The following is a 27,100-nucleotide window of genomic DNA, read 5'->3' as shown; positions in this document are numbered from 1 at the left end:
CACTGGCTAGAGAATCAATGGCATCACTGAGTTCCGATTTTGTTGGCTGTTCCTTTAGCTCATCCATGACTGGCACAGACTGGGCTGCATTGAGGGCAGTCTCAGTGACAACATTTTCCCTGGAGTACAGTTCTAGGTAGTGCTCAACCCAGCGGTCCATTTGCTGACGTTGGACAGTGATTGTGTCCCCTGATTTAGATTTGGAGGGGGTGGGGGGGTGGTGGCGATCTTCTTGATGGTTGGCCCAAAAGCTCTCTTAATGCCATCATACATTCCTCTGATGTTTCCAGTGTCGGAGGCCAGCTGAATATGACTGCATAGGTGTTGCCAGTAATCATTTGCGCAGCGCCTGGCTGTTCTTTGTGCAGTGCTTCTCGTTGCTTTAAGTGCTACGGTTGTTAACTCGCTGGGGGCTTTCTTGTAGTTCAACGGTGCAATGCGCTTAGCGGCTATGACAGGTTCCAGCTCTTCAAAGTGAGATTGAAACCAGTCTGCATTCTGCTTCACACGTTTGCCATAGGTGGTCATAGCTGAACCATAGATGGCGTCTCTGATGTGTGCCCACTTGGTCTCTGCTTCCCCTGTGGGAATGTTTTGAAGGACTTTTTCAAGTGAATTTAGAAAGTTATGATACAGCTGTGGATAAGAAATTCTGCTAGTGTTGATGCGCGGGCAGCCTTTCTGCTTGGAGTGATGCAGCTTCTTTGGTTTGAGTCTAACCTTGCTGCACACCAGGGAGTGTTCGGTGTAGCAGTCTGCACTATGGAAGCTGCGTGTGATATGAACGCTGTTTAAGGAGGCTCGCCTTGTGACGATGAGGTCCAGCTGGTGCCAATGACGTAATCTTGGGTGCCTCCAAGAAATCTGGTGACAGGGTATATTATGAAAGAACGAGTTGGTGACGCAGAGGTTACGGTAGGTACACAACTCAAGCAGCCTCTATAAGAACAAGGGTCACCCAGGTGACTACAACAACTACTGTGGAATCTCCCTGCTCAGCATGGTGGGGAAAGTCTTCGCTCGAGTCGCTTTAAACAGGCTCCAGAAGCTGGCTGGGAGTGTCTACCCTGAGGCACAGTGTGGCTTTTGAGCAGAGAGGTCGACCATTTACATGCTGTTCTCCCTTTGACAGCTACAGGAGAAATGGCGCGAACAACAGATGCCTCTCTACGTTGCTTCCATTGATCTCTCCAAAGTACATGAAGTAACTGTTTGCAAATTGTGTTCCATTTTTGGAAACTATCTGATCAGGTATACCATGTGCTGTGAAGATGTATTGTAAAACTCTGATGACTGCTTCAGTTGTTGTGTCCGTCCGTTTAACCTCGATCCAGCTTGAGAAGTAATCGACTATAATTAGATAGGATCATCCAACAAAGAAGAATTGACTCATCACCAATCATTCCCATGGTCTAGTTGGGAATTGGATTGAAATTAAAGGTTCTCTCTGATCCTGTCTGGGAATTGTACAAAGGTCACAATTCAAAGTCAGTCCTTCGATATTTTCTTGGTCATCACATGACGTCTGAGCCCGTGCTCTACAGTTAGTTGTGCCCTTTTGACCCTGGTATATTTTGTCCAAGATATCTTCCTGGAGTGACGCTGGAATCACCAGTCTCTCATCATATACCAGCAAATCACCCACTATGGAAAAGTGCCTCTGGTGTTTGAAGACGATATTCATCTTCTTACCTTTGGCACTCTGTTGTGGCCAACCTTGCTCACAATATTGGTGGACAGAGATGCATTCTTCATCTTGCCTCTGAGCCTGATGAATTTGTTGGATTTGCTTCTTTCCGAGTTCTCTGTCCATGTAGAACTCCTGCAGGAACTTGCTGCATTTCTCGTTCTCACTCTGGTAGTCTTTGGGTGGTATGGCGGGTTGTGCTGTGTTATACGGGTTCTCTCTCTATTGGGCGGGATCTCTGGCAGAGTCTGGACTCTCCGCAATGCTCAGGTCAGGTTGGGGGGATCTCCCTGTGTCCCGGCTCAGTCTCCCTATTCATTGAACTATTTCAGGAATTCCTGGATTATTGTTTTTTAACTTCTACTTTCTCTATAAGATGAAAGTCAATACAAGCTCTTCTATTTAAGAGTGAGTACTCCTGATTTCTTAGAAAATAGTGTTTCTAATATCTGCTTTCCCTTATATAGAAGTGTTACCTGTATCTTCCCCTTAGCTTCAAGTTCAACCCCTCCTGGGCCATGTAACTGAATTTCTGTTGGTTATAGAAAATGTGTGGATAGACAGGGCTGTTTGTCTGATAAAACCGTCACACCTGCCCTGGTGTCGAGTTTGAAGTTAGTGATATGTCCATTAACATATATATCTACAGCCCAATATGCCTGATTTGGATCATTGATCTCACCAAGACAATGTTTCAATTGCTCTTCTGAAGAAAGTTCTTCAACTTCTTTGATGACTTTATTCTTGAAATTTTTTTCTTTTACACCTGTGGGAATAGATAATTTGTCCGACACATTTTGATGAAATGCCCTATTTTCTTCCAGAAGAAGCATTCTGTTCTATTTACAGGACACTATTTGTGTCTTTGGTTACTTTTGGTGCCACAGTGCTGGCAGGGTTTAATGGCATCTTTCACTTCCCCCCTTCCTCCGTGTACCTTTTATCCTGGTGCCTCTTTATCAGCCCTCTGGTGAAGGAACTGAAGAGTTGCAGGAGGTTTTCTCCACCAAGGTCTTCACTTCGCAGGATTTATCTGTTGTTCTTCCGGATCTCTGTATGTCTCACCGTCTAAATAGAGTGAGGTCTTCTTTAGACAGCAAAAGATCTGATAGGGCTTCATCAGCAATGTCTACAACAAAGCTACCTCTTATCAATTCTGCTGTAAGGTCTCTGTATTCACAACCCTCTGCAAACCTGTTGAGGTCATTGATGAAAGCATCGATTGTTTCGCCCAGTTTGTGGATGCTTTTGTTGAATCTTGCTCTTTATAAAATCTTATTGCTTTGCAAGTTGGAGAATCAAAAGCTTTTAAAATTTCTTCACATTTGGCAGAGGCCTCATTAAGGCCTTGTCTGTCCATAACATCATCTGCTATAGCCCCAACTGAATACAACAGTGTATCCACTAACTTTACATCAGACTGGCTGCCTAACTTAGATATAATTCTTTATCTGAGAAACCTTTTTTCTCCATAATACTCGGTTTTGAATCTAATTAGGTCCCCCTTGATTTTGGAAACTCTCCAGCATTTGCAATTTTTCATCCATCTTGCTTTACTTTATAGATTTTTTTCGTGTTCCCCTTTAAAAAACTCTTTTTTCATGCCAGCTTGTTTTAATGGAGTTGACACAGCTGTTTGAGAGCTCCCTGCTGTTTTTAATAGGTTGTTATATTTTTAAGAACTGCACTTTGCTTCTTTTTTCTTCAGGCTTTGCTGCCTTATGGAGTTATCACAGCAGTTTGAGTGTTCCTGCACTGTCGGAGGGGCAGTACTGAGGGAGTGCTGCACTGTCAGAGCGATACTACAGAGACAGTGCTGCACTGTTTGAACGGTTTGTACTCAAGGAGTGTTGCTCTGTCGAGGGGGCAGTACTGAGGAAGTGCTGCACTGTTGATGGTCAGTACTGAGCGAGTTTTGCACAGTCAGAGCATCAGTGGAGAGGCAGTGCTGCCCTGTCTGATATGTGACACTGATGGAGTGCTGCACTGTCTGAGACATTTTTGTATTAATGTTCTCAGTTAGAGGCAAAAGTTTTCATGTCCCCTCATTCCAACATAAAACATCTGACAGTTTAAAATTCTCATCTGTATCCCAAATCCCTCTTACCCCACCCACAAATTCCAGCAAAAGACAGGACAGGCTCGAGGGACTGAATGGCCTCCTCGTCTTCCTTTGTTTACTCTGATTGGTCAGACATGGTGTGGGCCAGTGACACTCTCTCTTTGCTTAACCCTGTCCTTGTCGTGTGTCTCCTCCCCACTCTCCCCTCCCCAGGAACAGCTGAAGACTCTTGCCAGTGAGATAGTGAAGGACTACCCAGAGTTTCACTGCCTGCAGTCCCAGTTCTCTGTGCTTTACAATGAGAGCCTGCAACTCAAGGCCCAGATGGACAATGGCCGCAATCTGCTCTTCACCACCCGAACCACAGTCGAGTGAAGGACATCACTGAAACAACATGAGATCTCGAGATGGGACTGATGGTGTTTGAAAGATCAACCTCATTGCTGGCAGAATACAGCTTCAAATTTTCATTAGTTAATTAATGTGATCAGAATTGTCCAGTCTTTGGAGTTTTCCAATTCAGTCTCAGAAATAAATATATTCTATCACAACACGGACTGAACTCAATGTTGTAATCTGTTTATTTAATTTAAAAATAAAAGTTTGAACAATGTGGTAACCTCAATATCCCCGGGGCGATCCCACAGGGTATAAATTACAGGCTCTGGCAATGTGTCACCACAGAGTTTAATACAGAGAGATTGTCTGCAGCACGAAGGGACTCATCGCTTCAGAAAATGCATCTTCCAATTGACAGTATCTTGAAAATATATTATCCCTTCCTTGCAGTCATTGGTGTTCTTTGTAAGTGACTATAACCATTTAAGTTGTGTAAATCTGTGTGAGAGCTGGTTTTTGGTTTTAGTCTGTGATTGATAATGTTAAATGCTGATCTAGTGGTCACCGTTATACAGACACCCGATCAGTGATATCATTTCCTTATGTCAAATATGATGAATTATTTCTGTGGTTTATTCCATTGTCTCTGCTGATCATAAACCTTTGTTTGTAAATGACAGGCTGTCTGAATTATCAAGTTATCACATTTCGTGGAATATCATGTAATGCTGGATTAGACCTCAGTGAAGGTAACTCTCTGAGTGAAGGTATTAGTGAGAGCAACATTCAGTGCAAAATCAAACTGAGTGTGGGTCACGAATTGGAGTGCAATGCCTGATCCCAGTGACCATGTATTACTGGGAGTATCTGTCACTGTGGAATTGTACTGAGTACAATTGTACAACCCAGTTCTATTTTGAAATCATTGTTTCAGGTATCTGATCTCTCCATTCCATGAAATTGCCTCTGTGTTTTAACAATGTAATTGATTGCAAAGTGGTTTTTGCTGATGTTTGGTAATAAGTGTATAAAGTGAAATGTATTGATATTGCTCTGTCTCCTATTGAACTGCTCCAGAAACAGATGTTAACTACTTACTGACAGTTAAACAGCAGGACAGCACTGTTACAGTATTCTAATCTTCTGAGGAATGGAATTTCTTACTTTGAGTATCGTTACTATAACCACTTTAGTTATTTTAATGATGATTAATCCCTTTCATCCAACATGGTCCTGAGAATCTGTGGGTCATGAGTGGTGAATTCTATTATCTGTCTATTCCACAGGATGAATATTGGGCTGTGTTTATTGAATCGTCCACTTCTGTAACTGATTATGGTTTGACGGATCAGTTCTTATCTATGATTCAGAGTCTCAACACATGTAACCTGTACCAATCTCTGCCCTTCGCTCAGTGAGGTGTGTCCCTGTGGGGAGAGACACCAATAACTGAGAAACAGACATATTGGGTTTTCATAATACAGAGATCAGACTAAGGACAGTGAAGAATAGCATTCGTAAACTGTTAATGATGAAATAAATAGTACATTTCTCTCAGTTCTGGTTTCGTTCTGAATAAAATAATTGCACCTTTTCCAATGCATCAATTTTCTTTTTGTAAATTGGACACCAGTACTGTACACAATAGGTTAAGTGTTGTATAACCAAGGTTCTATATTAGTTTAATATCAGCTCTTTGCTTTTTCAATTCCATTACTCTGGAAATGAACTCCAGTGCTTTGTTTGTATTTTTATGGCCCTGTTAACCTGTGTGGTGATTTTAGATGATTTGTGAATCTGTCCCCCGAACCTCTTTTTCCCTCGACCCCATTCAGATTCTAACTTTCCAAGCTATATTTGGGAACCTTATTCTTCCGACCAAAATCCAGCACCTCACCATTGTGCAGGTTTATTAATTATTAATAATGTCTTAAGGTATTTTGTTGCATTCTTCCTCTGTATGAACTGCACTCTCAACTCGGATTTGTCTGCAAATCTTGGAAATTATGCTTCTGCTTCTCGAGTCCATATTGTTTATGTAAATGCTGAACGACAATGTTCCCAATGCTGATCCTTGTGGAACACCACATCCCACCTTCCGGCAATCTGAGGAAATACCTTTAACCCCAACTCCCTGTTTTCTGTTTCTGTAGCCAGCTCACTGTCCATTCTGCTGCTTGTCCCCTAACTCCACTTGCTCTGAGATTAGTCATGAGTCTGCTGTGTGGTCCCTTATCGAAGACCTTTAGAAAATCAATGTATATTGCGTTGTCTGTATAAGTTTTATCAACCCTTTCTGATATTCCTTCTCAAACGCAATTAGGGATATGCAATAAATTTTGTCCTAGCCAATGACACCGTTATCCCATGAATGAATAAAATAAAAATTCTTCAAAGAACTTAATAAGGTTGGTCAAGTATGACCTTTTTGGAATATGTGCTGACTACTCTTTATTATATTATGTGTTTCTAGATCTTTTTTCTGTTATATCTTTGAATAAGGATTCCATTATGTTTCCTACCACTGACATTATGCTAACTGGTCTGTAGTTGTTTGAACTTGTTCTATGTTCTGATGATTATTAATGAACAGATAATTGTGCCTCTGCGATCTCCACCTTTCTTTTTAGTCTGTGTTGTGACAGAAATCACACGTCAAATGGAAAAATATTAATTTCATCATATGAGACTTTACTTGAGAACATTTATTGGACATTACAATTAACTTTTAAAAACCAGAATTGAACAGCTAAAAATGGTCATGCATATTTTCATATGAGAAGACAAAGGCTTGCCGACAGACAGAGGTAAAATTACCCAGTCTTGCTGGAAAAATGGGGTTTCTCCCTGATTCAATTAGTGAGATTAGTATGGTCAATAACGGTGATCAAAAGATGTTAACACCCTTTGACTTTGATAGAGCCCCCCCCCACCGCCCCACCACCCACCCCCCCCACCCCCCACAGCCCCCGCACCCATGAACAGGTATGTATGAACAGCCTTGAATTTCAAAGATCTTTGAAGAAGGTGCTGTTTCAAACACAGATGGTCACACACAGGCGGCACAGTGGTGCAGTGGTTAGCACTGCAGCCTCACAGCTCCAGCGACCCGGGTTCAATTCTGGGTACTGCCTGTGTGGAGTTTGCAACTTCTTCCTGTGTCTGCGTGGGTTTCCTCAGGGTGCTCTGGTTTCCTCCCACAGCCAAAAGGACTTGCAGGTGATAGGTAAATTGGCCATTATAAATTGCCCCTAGTATAGGTTGGTGGTAGGGGAATATAGGGACAGGTGAGGATGTGTAGGATTAGTATAAATGGGTGATTAATGGTTGGCACAGACTGGGTGGGCCGAAGGGCCTGTTTCAGTGCTGTATCTCTAAATCAAAAAAATCAAAATGTCACACCTGCTGGTGTAACACTGAAGTTTTGAATTGTGCCTGTGAGTGAAGAGAGACACTGAAACTGAACTCCAAGCAAAAGGCATCAGTCTCTCTTTCTCTCTCTCTCCAGAAAAGTCTTAGGGAAATCACAATGGCAGCTACTAAGCCTCAAGTCGACAGAACCTTACAGGAGACCACCAAGAAGACTCTTCATCCTTCTGGATCCAGAGAAGCAAGACTGAAATTGTGCATATGGCCCCAGCGAGGAGTCCACGACTTTATTTTCAACTAAGGACATTAGAAACCAGTATTTGAATTCCATTTGTCACAGCCTTTACTTCATCCTCCCCAACCCTTTCTTCCCCTTTGTATCTCTGTGTGTGTATGTGTGTGTGTGCCTCTCGTATGCATGTAAACGTGGATAAGTTGCAGATTTCAGTTTAGACGCAATCCATCGAAAGCAAAGAGTTTGCTCTCTCTCTGATTACTTTATCAAATATCTCTCCACTTTCTACCTTCAATGTCTTGAAGTTTTTCATTGAATTTATTCACTATTAATTGCCAGTTTAGTTCCTCCCCTCAGAGATCTGACTCCCTTCTTCAGGCTCTGAATCCTCATCCATTGGGTCATTCTGGCCCCGACTGTGTCATAACACACGAGACTTCCTTCCTTCTGAGCTTGGAGCTGTGCTGCAGAATTCCATTTACATTACTGTCCATGTCAGTCTGTCCCTCTCTGCTCCAAAGTCCAGTAAATCCGAGCTCTCCTTAAACTCACAGTGGATGGGATTTCACAGTTTCCTTCCATCGTCTCCTGCTGGGACATTCCGAGGGTTCCATTTGGAATTGATTCATTTTGTTTCATTTACTCATCAATCCCACTGGAACTCCTCTCTTCCTCACCGGCTCTGGTCTCGGAATGAAAACCCTCGCAGTTTCCTGATCCTGGTTCCTGTGCAGGGATCCTGTTGTAATACATAGGTGTGTGGATCTTGGGTGTAAACATTGGGATATTCCACACAAAATGCTGTCACTATTGGAGCTGTATGGGTCCCAGCTATGCTGCCTTTGTGTAGGATACGTGGACCATTCTTTGGTCCAATCCCACTCAGCTCCCCTCCATTCACATATTTCACATTTTTCTGATATTTTGATGACTGTGCTGGTGTTATTTCCTTCTTTTGTCTTGAACTGGAAAATTACATCAACTTTACTTCTCGTTTCCACCCCTCCCTCATCTTCACATGGTCGTCTCCGACTCTTCACTTCCCTTCCCTGACTTCTCTACCTCCATTTCAGGGAATTGGCCGTCCACCAATATCCACTATAATCCCACTGTCTTCCACAGCTACCTTGATTATACTTCCTCCCACCCGGCTTCCTGGAAAGACTCTGTTCCATTCTCCCAGTTTCTCCACCTCTGGTCCATCTGTTCTGACGATGCTACCTTCAACACCAGTGCTTCTGAAATGTCTTCATTATTCCTCAGCCGAGGATTCCCCTCCACTGTGGTTAACAGGGTCCTCGACCATGTCCATCCCATTTCCCACATTACTGCCTTCACCCTTCCCTCCCTGACAGAACCACGATAAGGTTCCCCTTGTCCTCACCTTCCACCCCACCAGCCTCCACATTCAACACATTACCCTCCAATATTTCTGCCACATCCAGCTAAGTCCAACATCAAACATATATTCTGCTCCCCTCCCTTCTCCCACTCACTGTGTCACCCTGATCCACTCATCAATCACCCCCAACATCAGCTCCTCTTCCTCAGGCAAGCACAGGAGATGTAACACCTGCCCTTTTACCTGCTCCCTTCCCACTGTCCAAGGCCCCAAACACTCCTTCCAGTTGAAACAGTGATTTATTTGGACTTCTTTCAATTTATTAACAGTATTCACTGCTCACGATGGAATCTCCTGGACATTGGGAGAGGAACAAACACAGATTGAGTGATTGCTTTGTGTAGAATATGATCCTTGGAGTTGTCAGGATAATCTCAGGGGTATGCGACATGAACCAAGGGAGTGGTGGGGTCCAATTCCGGGTGTGGGCATCAAATTGGGGGAGTTCCAATCCTGTGGAGGTCTCCGATCCTCGTGATGCCCGATTCTGGGGGTGCAGTCTGATCCTGGGGAGTGGGCTCCTATCGTGGGGAAAGTGGAGTGCGGTCCCAGAGTGGGAGGGATGAACCCGAGGGAGCGGTCCGATCCTGCTGAGGGCAATGTTCCAATCATCAATTTTGTATGTTGCGTGCGGTATAACGGGGAAACTGGGCCGGAAAGAATTAAACCTGTAAAACAGATTAAATCAGAGACTTCCAGCCTCATTCAAATATTTAAATTACAAACCCGCCTCCTGGGAGAAGTTGTCTGTCCGTCCCCTTTCCCGACTCCGTTAAACCCAGATGCGGGAGGGTTGGAAGTCAGTTGGTGTCGGGATTGAGATTTTTAAATTTTAACCACTGACCTGTTCCCAACCCCCAAACCTCCCCCCGCCTGTTTTTGGTGCTAAAATCCTGCCCTTACTGTCTGGGTCAGACACGGAGAATATTTGATCAGTAATTTCCAGTCTCTTTTCCCTTCTCTCTCTTACAGTTAATTTACTGACGATTGTGATCCTGTCCCAGGGAAAGTGCGGCCTCTCCAGATGCACCACTCGCTACCTGATGGCCATGGCAACGGCGGATCTACTGGTCATTATCATTGACGTCATTCTGTTTCGGATCAATAATTATTATTTCCCGGGATCTTTCTTGGACATCACTCCTGTGTGCAGTGTGAAACTTCTCCTGAACCATGCAGCCACAGACTGTTCTGTCTGGTTCACTGTCACTTTCACCTTTGATAGATTTGTGGCCATTTGTTGCCAGAAGCTGAAAACAAAATATTGCACCGAGAAAACTGCGGCTGTGGTTCTAGCAACAACCTGCATTCTGCTCTGTTCAAAAAACATCCCCTTCTACTTTGCATATGAACCTGGAGAGATAATCGACAATGTGCCAATGTACTGTTATACAAAGCCAAGCTATTATAGTGAGCCCGGTTGGGTGGGATTTGACAGGTTTGATACGGTTTTAATCCCATTGATCCCATTCGGTTTAATTCTGTTGCTCAACGTTCTGACAGTCAGACACATTTTAGTTGCCAATCGAGTCCGTAAGGGACTGAGGGGTCAGAGCAAGGGAGAGAATCACAGTGACCCAGAGATGGAGAGCAGAAGGAAGTCTGTGATTTTACTCTTCACCATATCCGGCAACTTCATACTTCTGTGGTTGTTATTTGTATTATTTTACTTTAACATCGCAGATCACTTTGATTTTGATTCATATTATATATTTGGACAAGTTGGATATATGCTGCTGACTTTAAGTTGCTGCACAAACACATTTATTTATGTGGTGACTCAGTCCAAGTTCAGAGAGCAGGTCAAGAGTGCGGTGAAATATCCAGTTACATCAATTATTCAATTAATGAATGAACAAAACAACTGACAGCAGCCCAGAGGCAGGTCCCAGTGTTTCCAGTCCATGAATGGAATATTTATCCCCAGACTTCCATCAACTGAATGACAGCAGGAATCGCTGGGAATGTGAAAATACTCCCAGTGGCGAGATTGGGAGAGGGGGTTGGGGCTGGAAGAAATTAATACCACTTCCTGCAGGACAGGAGGGGAAACAGCAGCCACAGACTCTCCTCCATCTCCACTGGTTCAATTCTCAGGTCCTCACATCTGCTCAGAAAACAAAACTATTCTTACAAAAGCAAAAATGCTGCAGATGTTGAACATTTTCTTGTGAATTGATTTTTTTCTGGAGACACTTTATTGAGTCCGTCTCCCTTCCATTCCCCCGCCTGATCACTGTCATCTCTCTTTCTCCCTCTCTCTCCGAGTCAGATCGTGTTGTGTGTGTGGGGGGGGTGGGGGGGTTGCATCAGGACAAGCCCAGCTGAGGGACTAGGATAGGGAGTCGGGACCCGGGGTGAGGGAGTGGAGTCGGGCTCGGCACAGGAGCCAGCAGCCCCGGGGCCTCAGTTTCACGGTGCTCGGATGGACGGGGCCAAGTCCCTTCCAGGCTCCCATGTTAGCTGATATTGTTAACGGTTCCCTCTCCTCAGGTTCTGTGCCTCTCTCTTTCAAATCTCTGGTTCTCACCCTTCTCCTAAAAAAATCCCTTGACCTGTTCTGTCCTTGCAAACTAACGCCCCATCTCCAAACTCCCTTTTCCTCTCCAAAGTCCTTGAACGTGTTGTCACCTCCCAAATCTGTGACTATCATTCCCGGTACACCATGTTTGAATCCTCCAATCAGGTTTCTGCCCCTTTCACCGTACTGAAACAGCTCTTAACAAAGTCACAAATGACATCCTATGTGACTGTGACTGTGATTCATCCTGCACCCTCACTCACCACCCTCCCTCACCATCTCCCCCTCCTAATCCCTGTCCCACTCACTCACTCCCTTCCCACACATTCCCTCTGTGTCACATGCTCTCTTGCCCTCTCTCTCTCTCTGTCCATGCCTCCTACACTGGTCAAGGACGTGTACAGCAAGTTTTTTTTTTGCTGTACCGGCGCTGGGAGTGTTTGATCGGACATTTTACAGGGAGCTTGACTCTGTATGTAACATTATTTTTTATTTATCAAAGGGGCCTTTATTTCTCAGGCCCCCTTTATGTGTATTTTAAATAAATAACTTGATTAAAACAGGGAAATAAAATAAAACTTGAATTGAGACCTTATTATCCACATCAATAATGCTCTCCAGCCCCTGTGATGCTCATCGGTCGCGGACGGTCTTGAGTGAACAGACGGGCACCACATGTTCATTGATCATTGTGTATCTGATCCAGCCAACAGCTCATTGTTCTGTCTCCCTCCATCCCCGTGTTTCCTACTGTCCCCATGTCCCCCTCTGTACCCGTGTCCCCCTCCGTCCCCGTGTCCCCCTCCATCCCCGTGTCTCCCTCCATCCCCACATCTCCCTTCGTCCCTGTGCCTCCCTCCGTTGTTAAATTGCAGAAAGCTTGGGAGAGAAGGATAATGCTGGAGCATTTCACATTTACTGGGAGTTTCACATTTATTGTGCAGAAGAAAAGGATTATAAACATGTAGTGCCTCATTCTAACCCCCAACGAGTCTCCGTGCGTGTCTGCTTATAAATGCTCAACAAAGACTCCAATTAACACCTTTCACCTTCATATAATCAAACCATTGATACACAGTTAACAGATTAACATCCGTCCCCGTGTCACCTTCCATCCCCGTGTCTCCCTGTGTCCCCATGGTCCCTGCATCCCCGAGTCTCCCTCCCTCCCTGTGTCTGCCTCTGTCCCTGTTTCTCCCTCCATCCCCGTGCCTCCCTTCATATGTTTTCCACTCTCTCCATCTGTCTTTGTATCTTGCTCACTGACTCTGTCTCTGTCTCTCTGATAGTGAACAGTTTGTTAATACCTGTCCTTCCATTAACAGTTTCTGATAAAGGGGAATCCTCATCCAGCTCCTCCGCCAGTGCCTGAGGTATGAATCGTGTTGATCAATAGTGTGAGCAGATCCTTCCCTGGCCTTCTAACTGGGCTATTACAGCTGGTATTAACTGTACAATCTGGTGGGTGGAATCTGAGTGCAGTGTCTGTCTCTCCCTGTATAGTCACTAAAGACCAGCTCATACAATTCAACACTGAGCTTTGAGACTGGCCCTCTGGAGATGACTGCTCCTTAACTGTCGGAGGCTGGAGATATCCTGGGGGAGGGGGTGGGGATTGAGGATAAAGACCCCTGGAAACATCTCACACTGGACGTGGACTCCTGTCAGCTGCTCAGTTTCCTTAAGGAAGTTGAAATTGCAATGTTTATTCCTGAATGTGGTCACAATATCTCTTCTATTTTATTGTAGTAAAAGCTTTGAACCCTTTGTGTAAAATAAATCCAGGTCAACGTATCGGAGGTGTATATGAATGTGCTTCACAACCAATTAAATAATTCACAAGTGTAGTCACTGTTGTAATGGAGGATAACGGGCAGCCAAAACCCTTCCCCCTCCCCTCCCTCCACAAACCCCAACCTCCTCCCCCTCCCCTCCCCGCCGATCCCCCTCCCCCTCCCCATGCCCGCCGATCCCCCTCTCTCACACAGTCAGGAGCTGGGTCCTGAGGCCAGGACACCTGATGTAGGAGTTTTTATTGTAGTCCAGTGTAAAGTGACGAGGCCTTTGCTGGATCTTAGGAGACTTTCCCGAGCTGGGAACTCCAATTCTTTGATGCAGCAAATTGCAGTTCCAGAGAAATCTGTGCACAGGAAAATCAGACAAAGAAAATGGTCTCATTGCTGCCATTGCTGGGAGTTCCACAGTGACAGATATATTCACCAACACAAACCACTATTCATACAAAAACTACATCACACCTTGTGGGATTGCAAGAAAATAACTTCATCTCAATACAAAACAATCAATAAACACACGAACGCTGCGATCACGGCTCAGGATTATTCCCACATGGGATTGATGCAGCCTCCGTGGATAGAACAGGATAGGAGCGGGATTTCATAAGGAGGGGGTCGGGGGGAAGTGATTACACAAAACCCCATTGACCAGGATTACACAGCAACGCTCACTGAAGCCCAGGCTGTGGGAAACTCGAAACTGCTCCTCACATTCCGTCAGGTCACGATGCACCGACAGAGAGGCCTGGTCCGCACTCAGCAATCCCTCACAGAGAGGGAGAGGGGGGAGAGGGAGGGAGGGAGGGAATGAGTGATACACTATCTGAAGTGCTGTCTGTCAGATGAGACATGAAACCAAGGCCCCGTCTGCCCTCTCAGGTGGGTGTAAAAGATCCCACGGTCACTATTTGAAGAAGAGCAGGGGAGTTCTCCCCGGTGTCCTGACCAATATTTATCCCACAACCAACATCACTAAAACAGATTATCTGCTCATGATCACATTGCTGTTTGTTGAAAAGGTCCTTCATTGACTGTAAAGCACTTTGGGAGGTCCTGAGGTGATGAAAGGTTCTGTAGAAATCCAAGTCCTTTCTTTGTTTCTTTGTCCCAAAGCTGGACATGGGACGAGCGGCTGGCGATTGGAGAATGAATATTAGCAGCTGCCTCGGTGTCGCGGGGAGTCGAGAGTCCAGTCCCCACTGACTGCCCATTCCTTCCGGGCTCTGAGATCCAGTCGGGCTGGCTGGGTGGCTGGACTCAGGCCTCGGTTCCAGTTTGCCTTTCCCGGGAGTGCGGGAGGGGAGTGTGTTTTAACGGAGACGCAGTAAACGTTGGATTCTCCTGCGCTCTTCGCACCTTCCGATGAGCGGCCATGGAACTGGAAGTGGGTCAGAGCGGTGGGCGGCCGTTATCAGCGGTTAGCAGTGCAGTCAGTGACAGCAGCACCCGGTGCAAGGTGGGGTCCCGGCCGGGGGATTGGGAGACACATCCTCCCACTTCCTTCCTGCACTGGACTTTCTCACACAGGAGGCCGGTGTCGGGAGCGGGGCAGAGACGCCTCCCATTGTCCTCACACACTCCTCCATTCTCACACTGTGTCAGCAAGTTATCACACACGCCCACTGCAAGAGGACAGAAAAAAGAAAGGTTCAGATCATTGAAAATCTCCCCATGTTACAGATTGTTTCAACTGTCACCACTCCCAGTGTTTCACTTTCACAAAACATTTTATTGTGAAAACAACCAGACATTGAGAATATTAATAAAAAATAATCAGAGCAGATTCCAAAGAGAACATGAAAAGGTTGAGAATGAAGTGAAGAAAACAATTAGGAAAACAAAGAGAAACTTTGGAATTAAATTATCATGGAATATAAAATGAAACAGTAAAGTATTCGACAGACAAATAAATAACTAATGGAAAATCAGGACAGGGATAGGGTCACTAAGGGATAAACATGATAAACTCACAGGTAATGACAGTAAAATGGCAGAAATATGAAATAACTATTTTGCCTCAGAATTTACCAGGGAGACTAACATGGTGAAGATGACATTAGAGGAAGAAAACAAAAAGAAATAAAGATAGAAAGACAGGAGATAATTGATAAACTACTCAGACTTAGAGAGGATTATAACCCCTGGTCCAGATGGATTGTATCTGAATATTATAAGAAGTTAGGGTAGAGATAACAGAGGCTCTATTACATAGATATAAAAGTTCATTGGAATTAGATATTCATTCAGAGGACAGGCAGACAGATCATGTGATTCCTATGTTTAAAAATGGTGACAGAACATGTCCGGGGAACAACAGACCAATGAGCTTAACATCAGTGGTAGGAAAGATAATGGAATCCTGACTCAAGATGTAACAGAAAAACATTCAGAAACTAAAACTATCATAAAGTGTGATTGGATAGTTTCCTAAAGAGAAAGTCATGCATAACCAACCGTATTGAATTATTTGCAGAAGAAACAGAATAGTAAATATGGGTGATGTCATCAATGTAATATATTTAGATGTTGATAAAGTACCACATAGTTGACACATGATTAAAGTCAGAACATGTGGAGTGAGGGGGGAAGCAGCAGAATGGATAACAAGTTGGCTACGAAACAGTAAACAGAGAGCAGAGATTAAAGCCAGTTACTCAGACTGGCAAAAAGTGGGAGGTGATGGTCCACAAAGATTGATGCTGGTAGACTGTCAGTACTGAGGGAGTGCTGCACTGTCAGAGGATCAGTACTGTGGGAGTGCTGCACTGTCAGAGAGTCAGTAATGACGCAGTGCTGTATAATTGAAAGTCCTTGCTTTCTCTTTCTGCTCCAATCCTGTCACACTGTTTGCGAGCTCCTCCCTTGCTTTGGGTTCGCGACCTCTCGTGATGAGATACTTGGCCGTGTGTGACCCAGCTTTGGGTCAGCTGCATGTGTCAGGAGAAATCAGCAATTATTAATCCTAGCTGGAGAACAACGCACAGTCTGAACACAACATCTGTACTGTGTACACACACACATCGAGTGGAGACTGTCCACCACTGCAAGAGGCTCCGAGAGACAAACAAACAGCTTGTTCATCTCCACCTCATCACTGCTTTATCTGGAAATCTAAAATGGACCGTGTCTGGAGGGACGCGATGTTCAAACCTCTGCATAAGGGCAGGAGAAATGTACCTAACATCGCCCTCACCCTGATGACATCCTTTGTGTGCGGCTGCATCAAACTGTGTGTCGACCTTCAGTACGCAAACTCCAAGTGTCACTACGTGCTGAGGTTCTATCTGTCCCCAGTGTTGAGAAAGATGCCGCTGGTCACATTGCCGTGGAACGCTCCATCCAGTTGGACCGTGCCGTACCACCTATCCTTCGTGGGAAAGTTTCTGCAGAAAAACACCTTTGACCACCAATCCATCAGGCAGTGGTCTGCACGGAATGTCCTCAAGGCCCTACGGGAAAAGGAGATGGTGGATCTGGTCGGATGGTTCCCCGAGCAGACTGCCAAAGTCATTTGGTGGAATGCCTCATCACCAGAACATTCAAACAAGCACCAAGATGTAGCTTGGCTGGTGGTGAGAAGAGCCCTCCCCGTCAGATCCTTCCTGCACGCTCGGAGTCTCACACCCTCCGCGCAATGCCCCCGCGGTGGCTGTGGTGGGGAAGAGATAGTTGCCCACCTCCTTCTGGAATGTGTCTTTGCAAAGCAGGTGTGGAAAGAGATGCAGTGGTTTTTGTCGAGGTTCATCCCAAGCAGCTCTGTAACACAGGAGTCTGTGCTCTACGGGCTATTCCCGGGGATGCACACCGAGATAAACATCAACTGCTGCTGGAGGACTCTCAATTCGGTGAAAGACTCTCTTTGGTCTGCCCGAAACTTGCTGGTCTTCCAGCGCAAAGAGTTGTCCACGACTGAATGTTGCAGACTGGCACATTCCAAGGTCCAGGACTACGTGCTGAGGCACGCACTAAAGTTTGGGGCAGCCGTGGCAAAGGCTCAATGGGGAAAGACCACAGTGTAAGGTCCCCCCACCATAGTGAACTGAGGGGCTGGATCGATAGGAAACCCCTCAACTGTGTCCAAAAAATCGTTGTTTGCTGCAAAATGTACATGGCATGTAAAATGAAATGGAAGGGTTGTGAGGCAACTCACTCCTGTATTGAAGGAAACTGATCTCCTTTCCACTCTTTGTATTGTTTGACTTGGTGCTGTTTGGAATTGTTTTGTAATGTAATTTTTACAGATTTTTATGAATAAAGTATATTTTGGAAATTTAAAAAAAAACTCATCACCAATCAGACAAAAACTGACACTGAGACACAAGAGGAGATATTAGGACAGGGAACAAAAGCTCAGTCAAAGAGGTAGGTTTTAAATTGCATCTTACAGGAGGAGAGAGACGTGGAGAGGCGGAGAGGTTTAGGGAGGGAATTCCAGAGCTTAGCACCCAGGTAGCTGAAGGCCCAGTTCCCACATGTTCCTGCTCCAGTCTCAAATTCCCAGTCAATGTGGGAAGTTATGGTCACTGCCAGTCAGTGTGGGGAGTTATATTCACTTGTCAACAGTGTGGGGAGATATGGTCACTCGTGGTCAGTGTGGGGAGTTATATTCACTTGTCAACAGTGTGGGGAGATATGGTCACTCCTGGTCAGTGTGGGGAGTTATGTTCACTCCTAGTCAGTGTGGGGAGTTATGGTCACTCCCTGCTCACATCGACACCTGTTTCTCACTCACTCCCTGTTCACACCTAAACCTGTTCCTCGATCAGTGAATGATGAGGGAGGTTTGAGGGGAGTGGCTCGAGCTCGATGCAGAAATGGGCTCTGGGTCAGCAGGTCATAGGTCAGAGAATGAAGGTCATACTTATGGCCACTGGCGACAGTGTCAGGGAGACCTGGAGAGGGAAACGGAAACACAAAGAATTGGAGAGACGTCTGATTCACAATCTTTATTAATAAACATGAATACAACCTATCACATGGTGTGTTAATAGGATCGACCTCACTCAAACTCACAATCAAAGATCTCATTGGGGATTCACATGCTGCATCCTCTGGGTGTTCACACCAGCTCGAGGTGAGACCAGGTCGAGTTACTAAAGTGCTCACGTAAGGTGAGTGTGAGGTTAGTGTGTAAGTACGTTCCCACTACGTGTGATTAATGTGTAAGTGAGCAGGGTTACTACGTAAGGGGGTCAGTAATCACATAGACCCCTCCCCCACTGCCCATTCGTGTCACTCTCTGTTTCCTGATCTCGGGACATTCCACACACAGCAATGACCACAGATATCCCTCACAACCTTCACTTCCTGATCTGCTTCAGATATTTATTACACAGAGGCTTATTCTCCTTTCACCCTCCCCAGCTGTTCCCCAGATGTTCATCCAGCTGTTAACATTCCATTCACACATCAGTCTCCACCTCACTGCTGCCTCTGGATGTGTGTGTGTGTCCCGAGTGGGATTTCATCACATTTAACCCAGACGACTATTCTAACCTCACCCTCTACATCATGTCAGCAATTCCACCTTGTTCACTGACTCTGACATTACACTGAGAGAGGCTTCAAAATCCTGAAGGGTTTTGATGGAGTAAATAAGGAGAAAGTGTTTCCAGTGGCAGGAGGGTCAGTGACCAGAGGACACAGATTGAAGAGAATTAGTAAAGACCCAGAGGGGGAGAGGAGGAGAATTGGAGTTTTACACAGCGAGTTGTTGTGATCTGGAATGTTCTGCCTGAAAGGGCAGTGGAAGCAGATTCAATCATAAATTTCAAAAGGGAATTAAATAAATACTTGAAAAGGATGAATTTACAGCGTTCTGGGGAAAGAGCAGGAGAGTGGGATTAATTGGATAGATCTTTCAAAGAGCCGGCACAGGCACGATGGGCCGAATGTCCTCCTTCTGTGCTGTCTGATTCTCTGATTCTGTGTCTGTACAATCTCCCAGTGTGAGTCTCTGTTTACACATTAACACAATCACAAACATCCATTGGGTTGTCTTTTAGAATCGATGCGTTGCCGGGAGTTACGATGAGAATGAAATATGAAGTGAATCTTCCGCCAGCACTGGGCCGGGCCGGAGAAGCGCTCGTTACTCACAGACATTGGCCGTCCCTTTGGGGATTGGGAGGTACGAGCCCGCTCTCCACCGTCAGCCTTGAAAACCTTTCTCACATCTCCCACAGTCCGGCTCCGTCGTGTTGTGTTCACACTCACAACTCAGCTTCCCCTTCTCCAAGATACAGTTGTTGGTGTGAAGATTACACTTACACCTGGTAACAAACAACAACAAGCTGGTTTGAAATAACCTGATCAGCTCCGTTAGTCAGAACAGCACCGAAATAAGAGGAGGAGATGTCCCTCCTCTGAAGAAAGACCTGAACCAGGGGGTCCATCTCATAGTGCAGGTCCTCAGGGTCTTCCTGCCAGCAAAACGCATAGGGCCACGAGCCCTGGGCAGGAACCCTCCACCCCTCCAAACAGAGGGGTGGGTAGATTCCCCTATAATCTTGTCAACTCCTGAGGTGGGGGCCTCTCCTGTGGTAGGAGAGCCTGTTGACCCCAAAGGAGCATTCATTCCTTTGGCCAATGGGTCAGGTGTCCTGGGTGGGGCCAAGACCTGTGAGGTTCCGCTCTCCCGACAGCCTCACGCTGTCACCTGGGATGTACCCGACCCAGACGCCAATTTGTGTAATTCCCCGTCTGCTGGGCCAGTGGGTGCTGGCGGGCGGGAGATGGCCTCCTCTCTCTCCCTCCGGTATCGGCACTGGCTGGATTTCTGGAGTCAGGAACCTCCGTCTCCCTTTGTCCGCTCATTGGCCTGGGGACGGGGGTGGAGGGGGGACCTGAACCGTTAGCACCCATAGACTCGAGTTCCACAGTAGAACCCAGAGAGGACTCCTCCGCCATCGTTCCTGGGGGTGGGATCGTGATGGAGGCGGGACTAGCTGGCGCAGCTGGGACGTCTGCCCCACAGTGTGTGGTAGGTGTGTCGGCCGCTGGCGGTGACGACCCAGAGGAGGATGGGGACTCAAAGTGGGGCACAGAGGACGACCTTGAATCATCGCCAGTGAGGCAGTGGAGTCCCTCGTGCCTCCCACCGAGTCTCCTCTCAACCCCACAGTGGAACTCCAGGACTTCCTCGCAGCATGCAGAGGTTGCCACATTAAAGTTCAGCTTCCTTCGGTCGGTGGTTGAGTTTGGCGCTGATCATCCAGTCCGTTAGTGCTGCCCTCACGAAGGCAGGGAAGGGCACGGACATGAAACTGGTTGAGGCACACTGGTTTAAAGAGTTCCTCAATTAGTTGCTGGAGGACTGGAAGGCGAGGTGCACTTCCATTCCCTTCTCACAGTGAGGTGTTGGTGACGATTTTTAAGTACCTTCGACATGAAGATAACCATAGCCAGTCTCAACATCAACAGCAGCAGATGGTCTCACCGCAGATTACACAATCTCTCAGTCCTCAGGGAAGGGAGATATGCGGTGAGCTTTCTGCAGGAAACCCACACCCTTCCAGGAGACGAAGCCTGGAATGTCAGGGTGGGGTCTACGTGAGTCACCTCACCCCTAATTCTAGTGGGGTGGCTATCTTGTTGGCCCTGACTTTTCAGCCGGAGGTCTTGAGGGTCTAGGAGCTCATGCCGGGCCACTTGCTCCACCTCACCGTTCGCCTGGGTAGCGTGCCGCTCTACTTTGTGAATGTGTACACGCCAAAGCCCTCCGTGTTGCAAGCGCGCTTCTTTGAAGAAGTGTCAGCTCTCTTGAACTCTATCGATAGCGGCGAGTGCATCATCCTCGGGGGGGGATTTTAATTGTACCCTTGAGGTAAGGGATCGGTCTGGTCCCCAGTGCGGCCAAGCGCGGTGGAGAGGTTAAGGGATCTGATCAGCTCCCTCAACTTGGTGGATGTTTGGTGGAATCTCCATCCCGACTCCAGCGCCTTCAAATGGAGGTCTGGAGGAGGAGGGTCCCGAATTGACCGCCTCTACATTTCGCAGGTGTACATCTCCCATGTCACGGCGGCCTCCATGTGACTGGTGCCATGCTCGGACCAGCACCTGGTGTGGGCAGAGTTTAATCTGCTCCGCACACAGGCAGGCTCCGCGTACTGGCACTTTAACAACCGGCTGCTGGAGGAGAAGCAATTCCGGGACTTGTTCCAACAATTCTGGGTCGACTGGAGAAGGCAGCAGGGGGGCTTCCCCTCCTTGAGGCTATGGTGGGATGTGGGCAAGACTCACATCCATGTCTTCCGTCAGGGGTACGCAAAGGGGTCAACCAAGAAGCGGGAAGCCAAGATCAGGCTCCTAGAGAGGGAGGTGCTCGACTTGAAGTCCCGCTTCGGTCATGCCATCGCGGACCAGCCATGTGGCAGGCGTACAAAGAGAAGAGGGGCGCACTGAGGGACCTACAGCTTGTAGGGTCCCGAGGTACATGAGGTCATGGATCCAGATCCTGGAAGATTTGGACCAGTCTCACTCTTCTTCTACTGGCTGGAAAAACGGCGGGGGGTCCATAAGCAACTCATCGAGCTGCTGGTCGCGATGGATCCTCCATCACGGATCCAAAGGGATTGGGCCCCCTACTCCGTACCTATTACAATGCGTTGTTATCTCCAGATCTGTCCAGCGAGAAAGCGCACAGAGTTTTGTGGGAGGACCTGCTGAAGGTCAGCCCGGAGGTCGTTCAAGGATTGGAGGCTCCGCTCACATTGGCGGAGCTGACTGGTGCCCTCCACCAGCTCTCGAGGGGCAAATCCCCAGGTCTGGACGGGCTGACCGTGGAGTTCCTCAAGGTGTTCTAGGAGGTTCTGGGGAAAGCCTGGCGACTGGGGAGATGCCCCTCTCGTGGCGCAGGGCAGTCATCGTCCTGTTGCTGAAGCGGGGTGATCTCCGCCTGTTTAAGAACTGCCGTTTGGTCTTCCTCCTCAGCACGGATTATAAAATCTTTTCCCAGGCTATGACTACCCACCTGGGCTCCGTGCTGGCCCACATGATCCACCCCAACCAGCCCTACAAGGTCCATCCAGGACAATATCCACCTGGTCTGGGACCTGATTCATCTTTCCCAGAGGACTGGTCAGATGGTTGCCTTTCTCTCCCTTGATCAGGAGAAGGCATTCCACAGGGTGGGTCACGAATATTTTTTCTGGACTCTGCACGCATTCGGACTCGGTCACATTTTGTGGCCTGGGTCCGACTTTTATAGGCCGCCGCAGAGTGTCTGGTCAATGTTAACAGGTCCTTGATGGCGCCCCTTCCCCTTGGGAGAGGAGTGCATCAGGCATGCCCCATGTCCGACCAATTATACACCATCTGCATGGAGCCATTTCAGTGCTTGCTTCGCAGGAGGTTGACGGGTTTCGCACTGCGCGAGCCGGCCATGCGGGTCATCCTCTTGACTTACACCGATGACGTGCTCCTCGCAGTCACAGATCCTGTTGACTTGCGGAGGATGCACGACTGACAGCAGAACTTTTCTGCCACGTCCTCCTCAAGGATCAATTGGGAGAAATGACTTCCTACAGGAGCCAAGCACTGGTCGTAAACCAACTTGTGGCCTCGATGCTGTGGTACCGGTTGGTCACTTTGGCCCTGCCCCCTGCATTTGCCACCAAGATCCAGAAGAAGCTTGTTGATTTTTTCAGGGGCAAGAGGAAACACTGACTCTCCCGATTGAGGAGGGCAGCCGGTTGCTGATGTACGTCCGCACCCAGGCTGCGACTCTCTGCCTTCGGACCCTGCAGAGATACCTGTACATCGAGCCTCCTCCCAGATGGAGTGCACTGGTGAAATTTTTTTCCGCCAGGGGCTCTGCCTTCAAAACGACAGGCAGCTCCCAGCGGAGAACATTAGCCGCGCCTCTCTGAGGGAGGTGCCTGTATTTTACCGGGATCTATTCAGTTCTGGAACATGGTCGCCTCCAGTCAGGGCGCTCCCCCGCTGGCAGAGGAGAGCGCCTTGGCTGTCCGGGAAGCCAGCTCCGGGGACGGACCGACAGGCAGAGGAGTAACCAAAGGCCCCGGGAGGCCTCACACTGCGGGTGACGATGGGGTTCGGGAGCCCGGGGCGCTCCTGGCCGAGCTGATCCCTGATATGCATATAAAGCAGGCCTGAGGAATGAAGGTCCCCTTGACAAAAAATTAAGGGGCCTGGCGTATATAGGCCACTTAAAAAAGAAAAAGAAAATATGTTAGGTAAAAAAATTGGTTAGGTACAAAAAAGAAAGAAAAAAGATAAAAAAGGAAAAACAAATGTGCTTATTGTGACTCTCTCTCTGTCTCTATGTTCTTCTCCAGGTGATATTGAAAGGTTACAAGGTTTACCGTGCATCGGAATCTGTACGGTGGGACTGTCACCATCAACACAAGGAAGTTATTCCTCATCGTGGGCTCTGTGGGACTGTGAGACCGTGCGCGGAGTGAGGGGTTTCACAGTTTGTGCAGTGGATGTGCGGGTTCAGTGATTCTGATGGCGTTCACACTGGGAAACCCTTTACTTTAATTCCCAGCTTGGTCTATCTCACAGGATCCTTCAAGCGTGTCACTGGGAAGTGAGTCCTCCCCCAGTCACTGCCCTGGGTTTGTCACTCTGAACTCAGAGCTCTTTCTCATTCTGAATAATACACCCAAACACACAATCATACAGCACAGGAGGCCATTCAGCCCAGCGAGCCTGTACTGGCTCTTTGAAAGAGCTATCCAGTTAGTCTCACACTACTGCTTCTCTTTCCCCCATTGCCCTGTAAATTCATCCCCTTCACGGATTATCCAATTCCCCTTTTGAAAGTTATTATTGAATCTGCTTCCACAGCCCTTTCAGACAGAACATTCCAGATCACAAGAAGTCGCTGTGTAAAAACATTCCTCCTCATCTCCCCCTCTGGTTCTTTTACCAATGATCTTCAATCTGTGTTTCTTTGTTTACTGACCCTCCTGTCACTGGAAACAGTTTCTCCTTATTTACTCCAATGAAACCTTTCATGATTTTGAAAACCTCAATTTAATCTCCCCTTAACCTTCTCTGCTCTAAGGAGTCATAGTTATACAACACAGAAACAGGCCCTTTGGCCCATCATGTCTGTGCCGGCCATCAAGCACCTATCTATTCTAATCCCATTTTCCAGCACTTGGCCCGTAGCCTAGTATGCATTTCACGTGCTCATCTCAATACTTCTTCAATGTTGTGAGGTTTCCTGCCTCTACCACCTCTTCAGGCAGTGTGTTCCAGATTCCAACCACCCTCTGAGTGAAAAAATGCTTTCCTCAAATCCCCTCTAAACCTCCTGCACCTTACCTTAAATCTATATCACCTGGTTATTGACCCCTTTTTAGTTTTTAGTTTTAGAGTTACAGCACTGAAACAGGCCCTTTGGCCCACCGAGTCTGTGCCGACTATCAACCACCCATTTATACTAATTCTACACTAATCCAATATTCCTACCACATTCCCACCTGTCCCTATATTTCCCTACAACCTACCGATACTAGGGGCAATTTATAATGGCCAATTTACCTACCAACCTGCAGGTCTTTTGGCTTGTGGGAGGAAACTGGAGCACCCAGAAAAAACCCACGCAGACACAGGGAGAACTTGCAAACTCCACACAGGCAGTACCCAGAATTGAACCTGGGTCGCTGGAGCTGTGAGGCTGCGGTGCTAACCACTGCACCACTGTGCCGCACCTCTGCTAAGGAAAAATGTTTCTTCTGATCTAACCTATTAATGCCCCTCATAATTTTCTACACCTCAATCAGGTCTCCCCTCAACCTTCTCTGCTCTAAGGAAAATAACCCTAGCCTTTTCAGTCTCTCTTCTTAGCTGAAATGCTCCGGCCCAGGCAACATCCTTGTGAATCTCCTCTGCACCCTCTCCAGTGCAATCACATCCTTCCTATAGTGTGGTGACCAGAACTGTACACAGTACTCCAGCTGTGGCCTAACTAGTGATTTTTCAGCTCCATCATAAACTCCCTGTGCTTATATTCTGTGCCTCGGCTAATAAAGGCAAGTATCTCATATGCCTTCCTAACCACCTTATCTACCTGTGCTGCTGTCTTCAGTGACCTATGGACAAGTACACCAAGGTCCCTCTGACCCTCTGTACTTCCGAGGGTCCTACCATCCGTTGTATATTCCCTTGCCTTGTTAGTCCTCCCAAAATGCATTACCTCACACTTCTCAGGATTAAATTCCATTTGCCACAGCTCTGCCCATCTGACCAGCCCATCTATATCGTCCTGTAATCTAAGGCTTTTCTCCCCACTATTTACGACACCACCAATTTTTGTGTCATCTGCAAACTTACTGATCATACCTCCTATATTCACGTCTAAATCATTAATGTACACGACAAACAGCAAGGGTCCCAGCACCGATCCCTGTGGTACACCACTGGTCACAGGCTTCCACTCACAAAAACAACCCTCAACCATCACCCTCTGCCTCCTGCCACTAAGCCAATTTTGGATCCAATTTGCCAAATTGCCCTGGATCCCATGGGCTCTTATCTTCTTAGCCAATCTCCCAGGCGGGACCTTATCAAAAGCCTTACTGAAGTCCATGTAGACTACATCAACTGCTTTACCCTCATCTACACATCTAGTCACCGCCTCGAAAAATTCAATCAAGTTTGTTAGACAGATCTCCCCCTGACAAAGCCATGATGATTATTCCTGATTAATCCCTGCCTCTCCAAGTGGAGAGTAATCCTGTCCCTCAGAATTTTTCCAGTATTTTCCCAACCCCTGATGTTGGACTCACCGTTCCGTAGTTCCTTGCTACCCTTCTTAAATAATGGTACCACATTCGCTGTCTTCCAGTTCACTGTACCTCTCCTGTGGCCAGAGAGGATTTGAAAATTTGTGTCAGAGCCTCTGCCATCTCCTCCCTTGCCTCACATAGTAGTCTGGGATACATCTCATCTGGGCCTGGGGATTTATCCACTTTTAAGCCTACTAAAACAGCTAATACTTCCTCCCTTTAAATGCTAATTTGTTCAAGAGAACAATCCCAGCATCTCCAGTCACTCCACATTGAACTCTCTCCACTGACCTCCATTAACCCTGGTCCCATTCTAGTAAATCTCCTCTTCACTTTCTCCAAGGCCCCGACATCCTTCCTAAAGTGTGGAGCCCAGAATTGGACACAATATTCCAGCTGGGGCCAAATCGGTGTTTTGAAACAGTAGAACATAATTTCCATGTCTTTTACACTGTACCTCTATTTAAAAGCCCAGGATCCAGTCGATGTTTTTATCAGCCTTCTCAACCTGTCCTGCCACCTCCAAAGTCCTGAGCACAAATGTCCACAGTTTCAGAGTTACTGGCAGTATCATTACTGAGGGTGTGCTGCACTGTCAGAGGGTCAGCACTCAGGATGTGCTGCACTGTCAGAGGGTCAGTACTGAGGGTGTGCTGCACTGTTAGACGGTCCGTACTGAGGGAGTGCTGCACTGTCAGAAAGTTAGTACTGAGGAAGTGCTGCACGGTCAGAGGGTCATTACTGAGGGAGGGCTGCAGTGTTGGAGAGTCAGTACTGAGGGAGTGCTGCACTGTCAGAGAGTCAATACTGAGGGAGTGCTGCACTGTCAGAGGGTCAGTACTGAGGGAGTGCTGCACTGTCAGAAAGTTAGTACTGAGGAAGTGCTGCACGGTCAGAGGGTCATTACTGAGGGAGGGCTGCAGTGTTG

General features: G+C 47.1%; 1 protein-coding gene across 1 annotated transcript; it reads left to right on the top strand.

Moving 5' to 3' along the window:
* Positions 1–10,074: 10,074 nt before the first annotated feature.
* Positions 10,075–10,962, top strand: LOC137345766 (probable G-protein coupled receptor 139; the record flags this gene model as incomplete). The annotated part of the gene is made up of 1 exon (XM_068009021.1): positions 10,075–10,962. A coding segment is annotated over one exon (888 nt), but the record flags the coding sequence as incomplete, so codon positions are not given.
* Positions 10,963–27,100: the final 16,138 nt, after the last annotated feature.

Source organism: Heterodontus francisci, chromosome 29 (assembly GCF_036365525.1).
Source record: "Heterodontus francisci isolate sHetFra1 chromosome 29, sHetFra1.hap1, whole genome shotgun sequence".
Classification (NCBI taxonomy): Eukaryota; Metazoa; Chordata; class Chondrichthyes; order Heterodontiformes; family Heterodontidae; genus Heterodontus; species Heterodontus francisci.
Note: the sequence above shows the minus strand (reverse complement) of the source record. Positions and strands in the feature narration are given on the sequence as shown.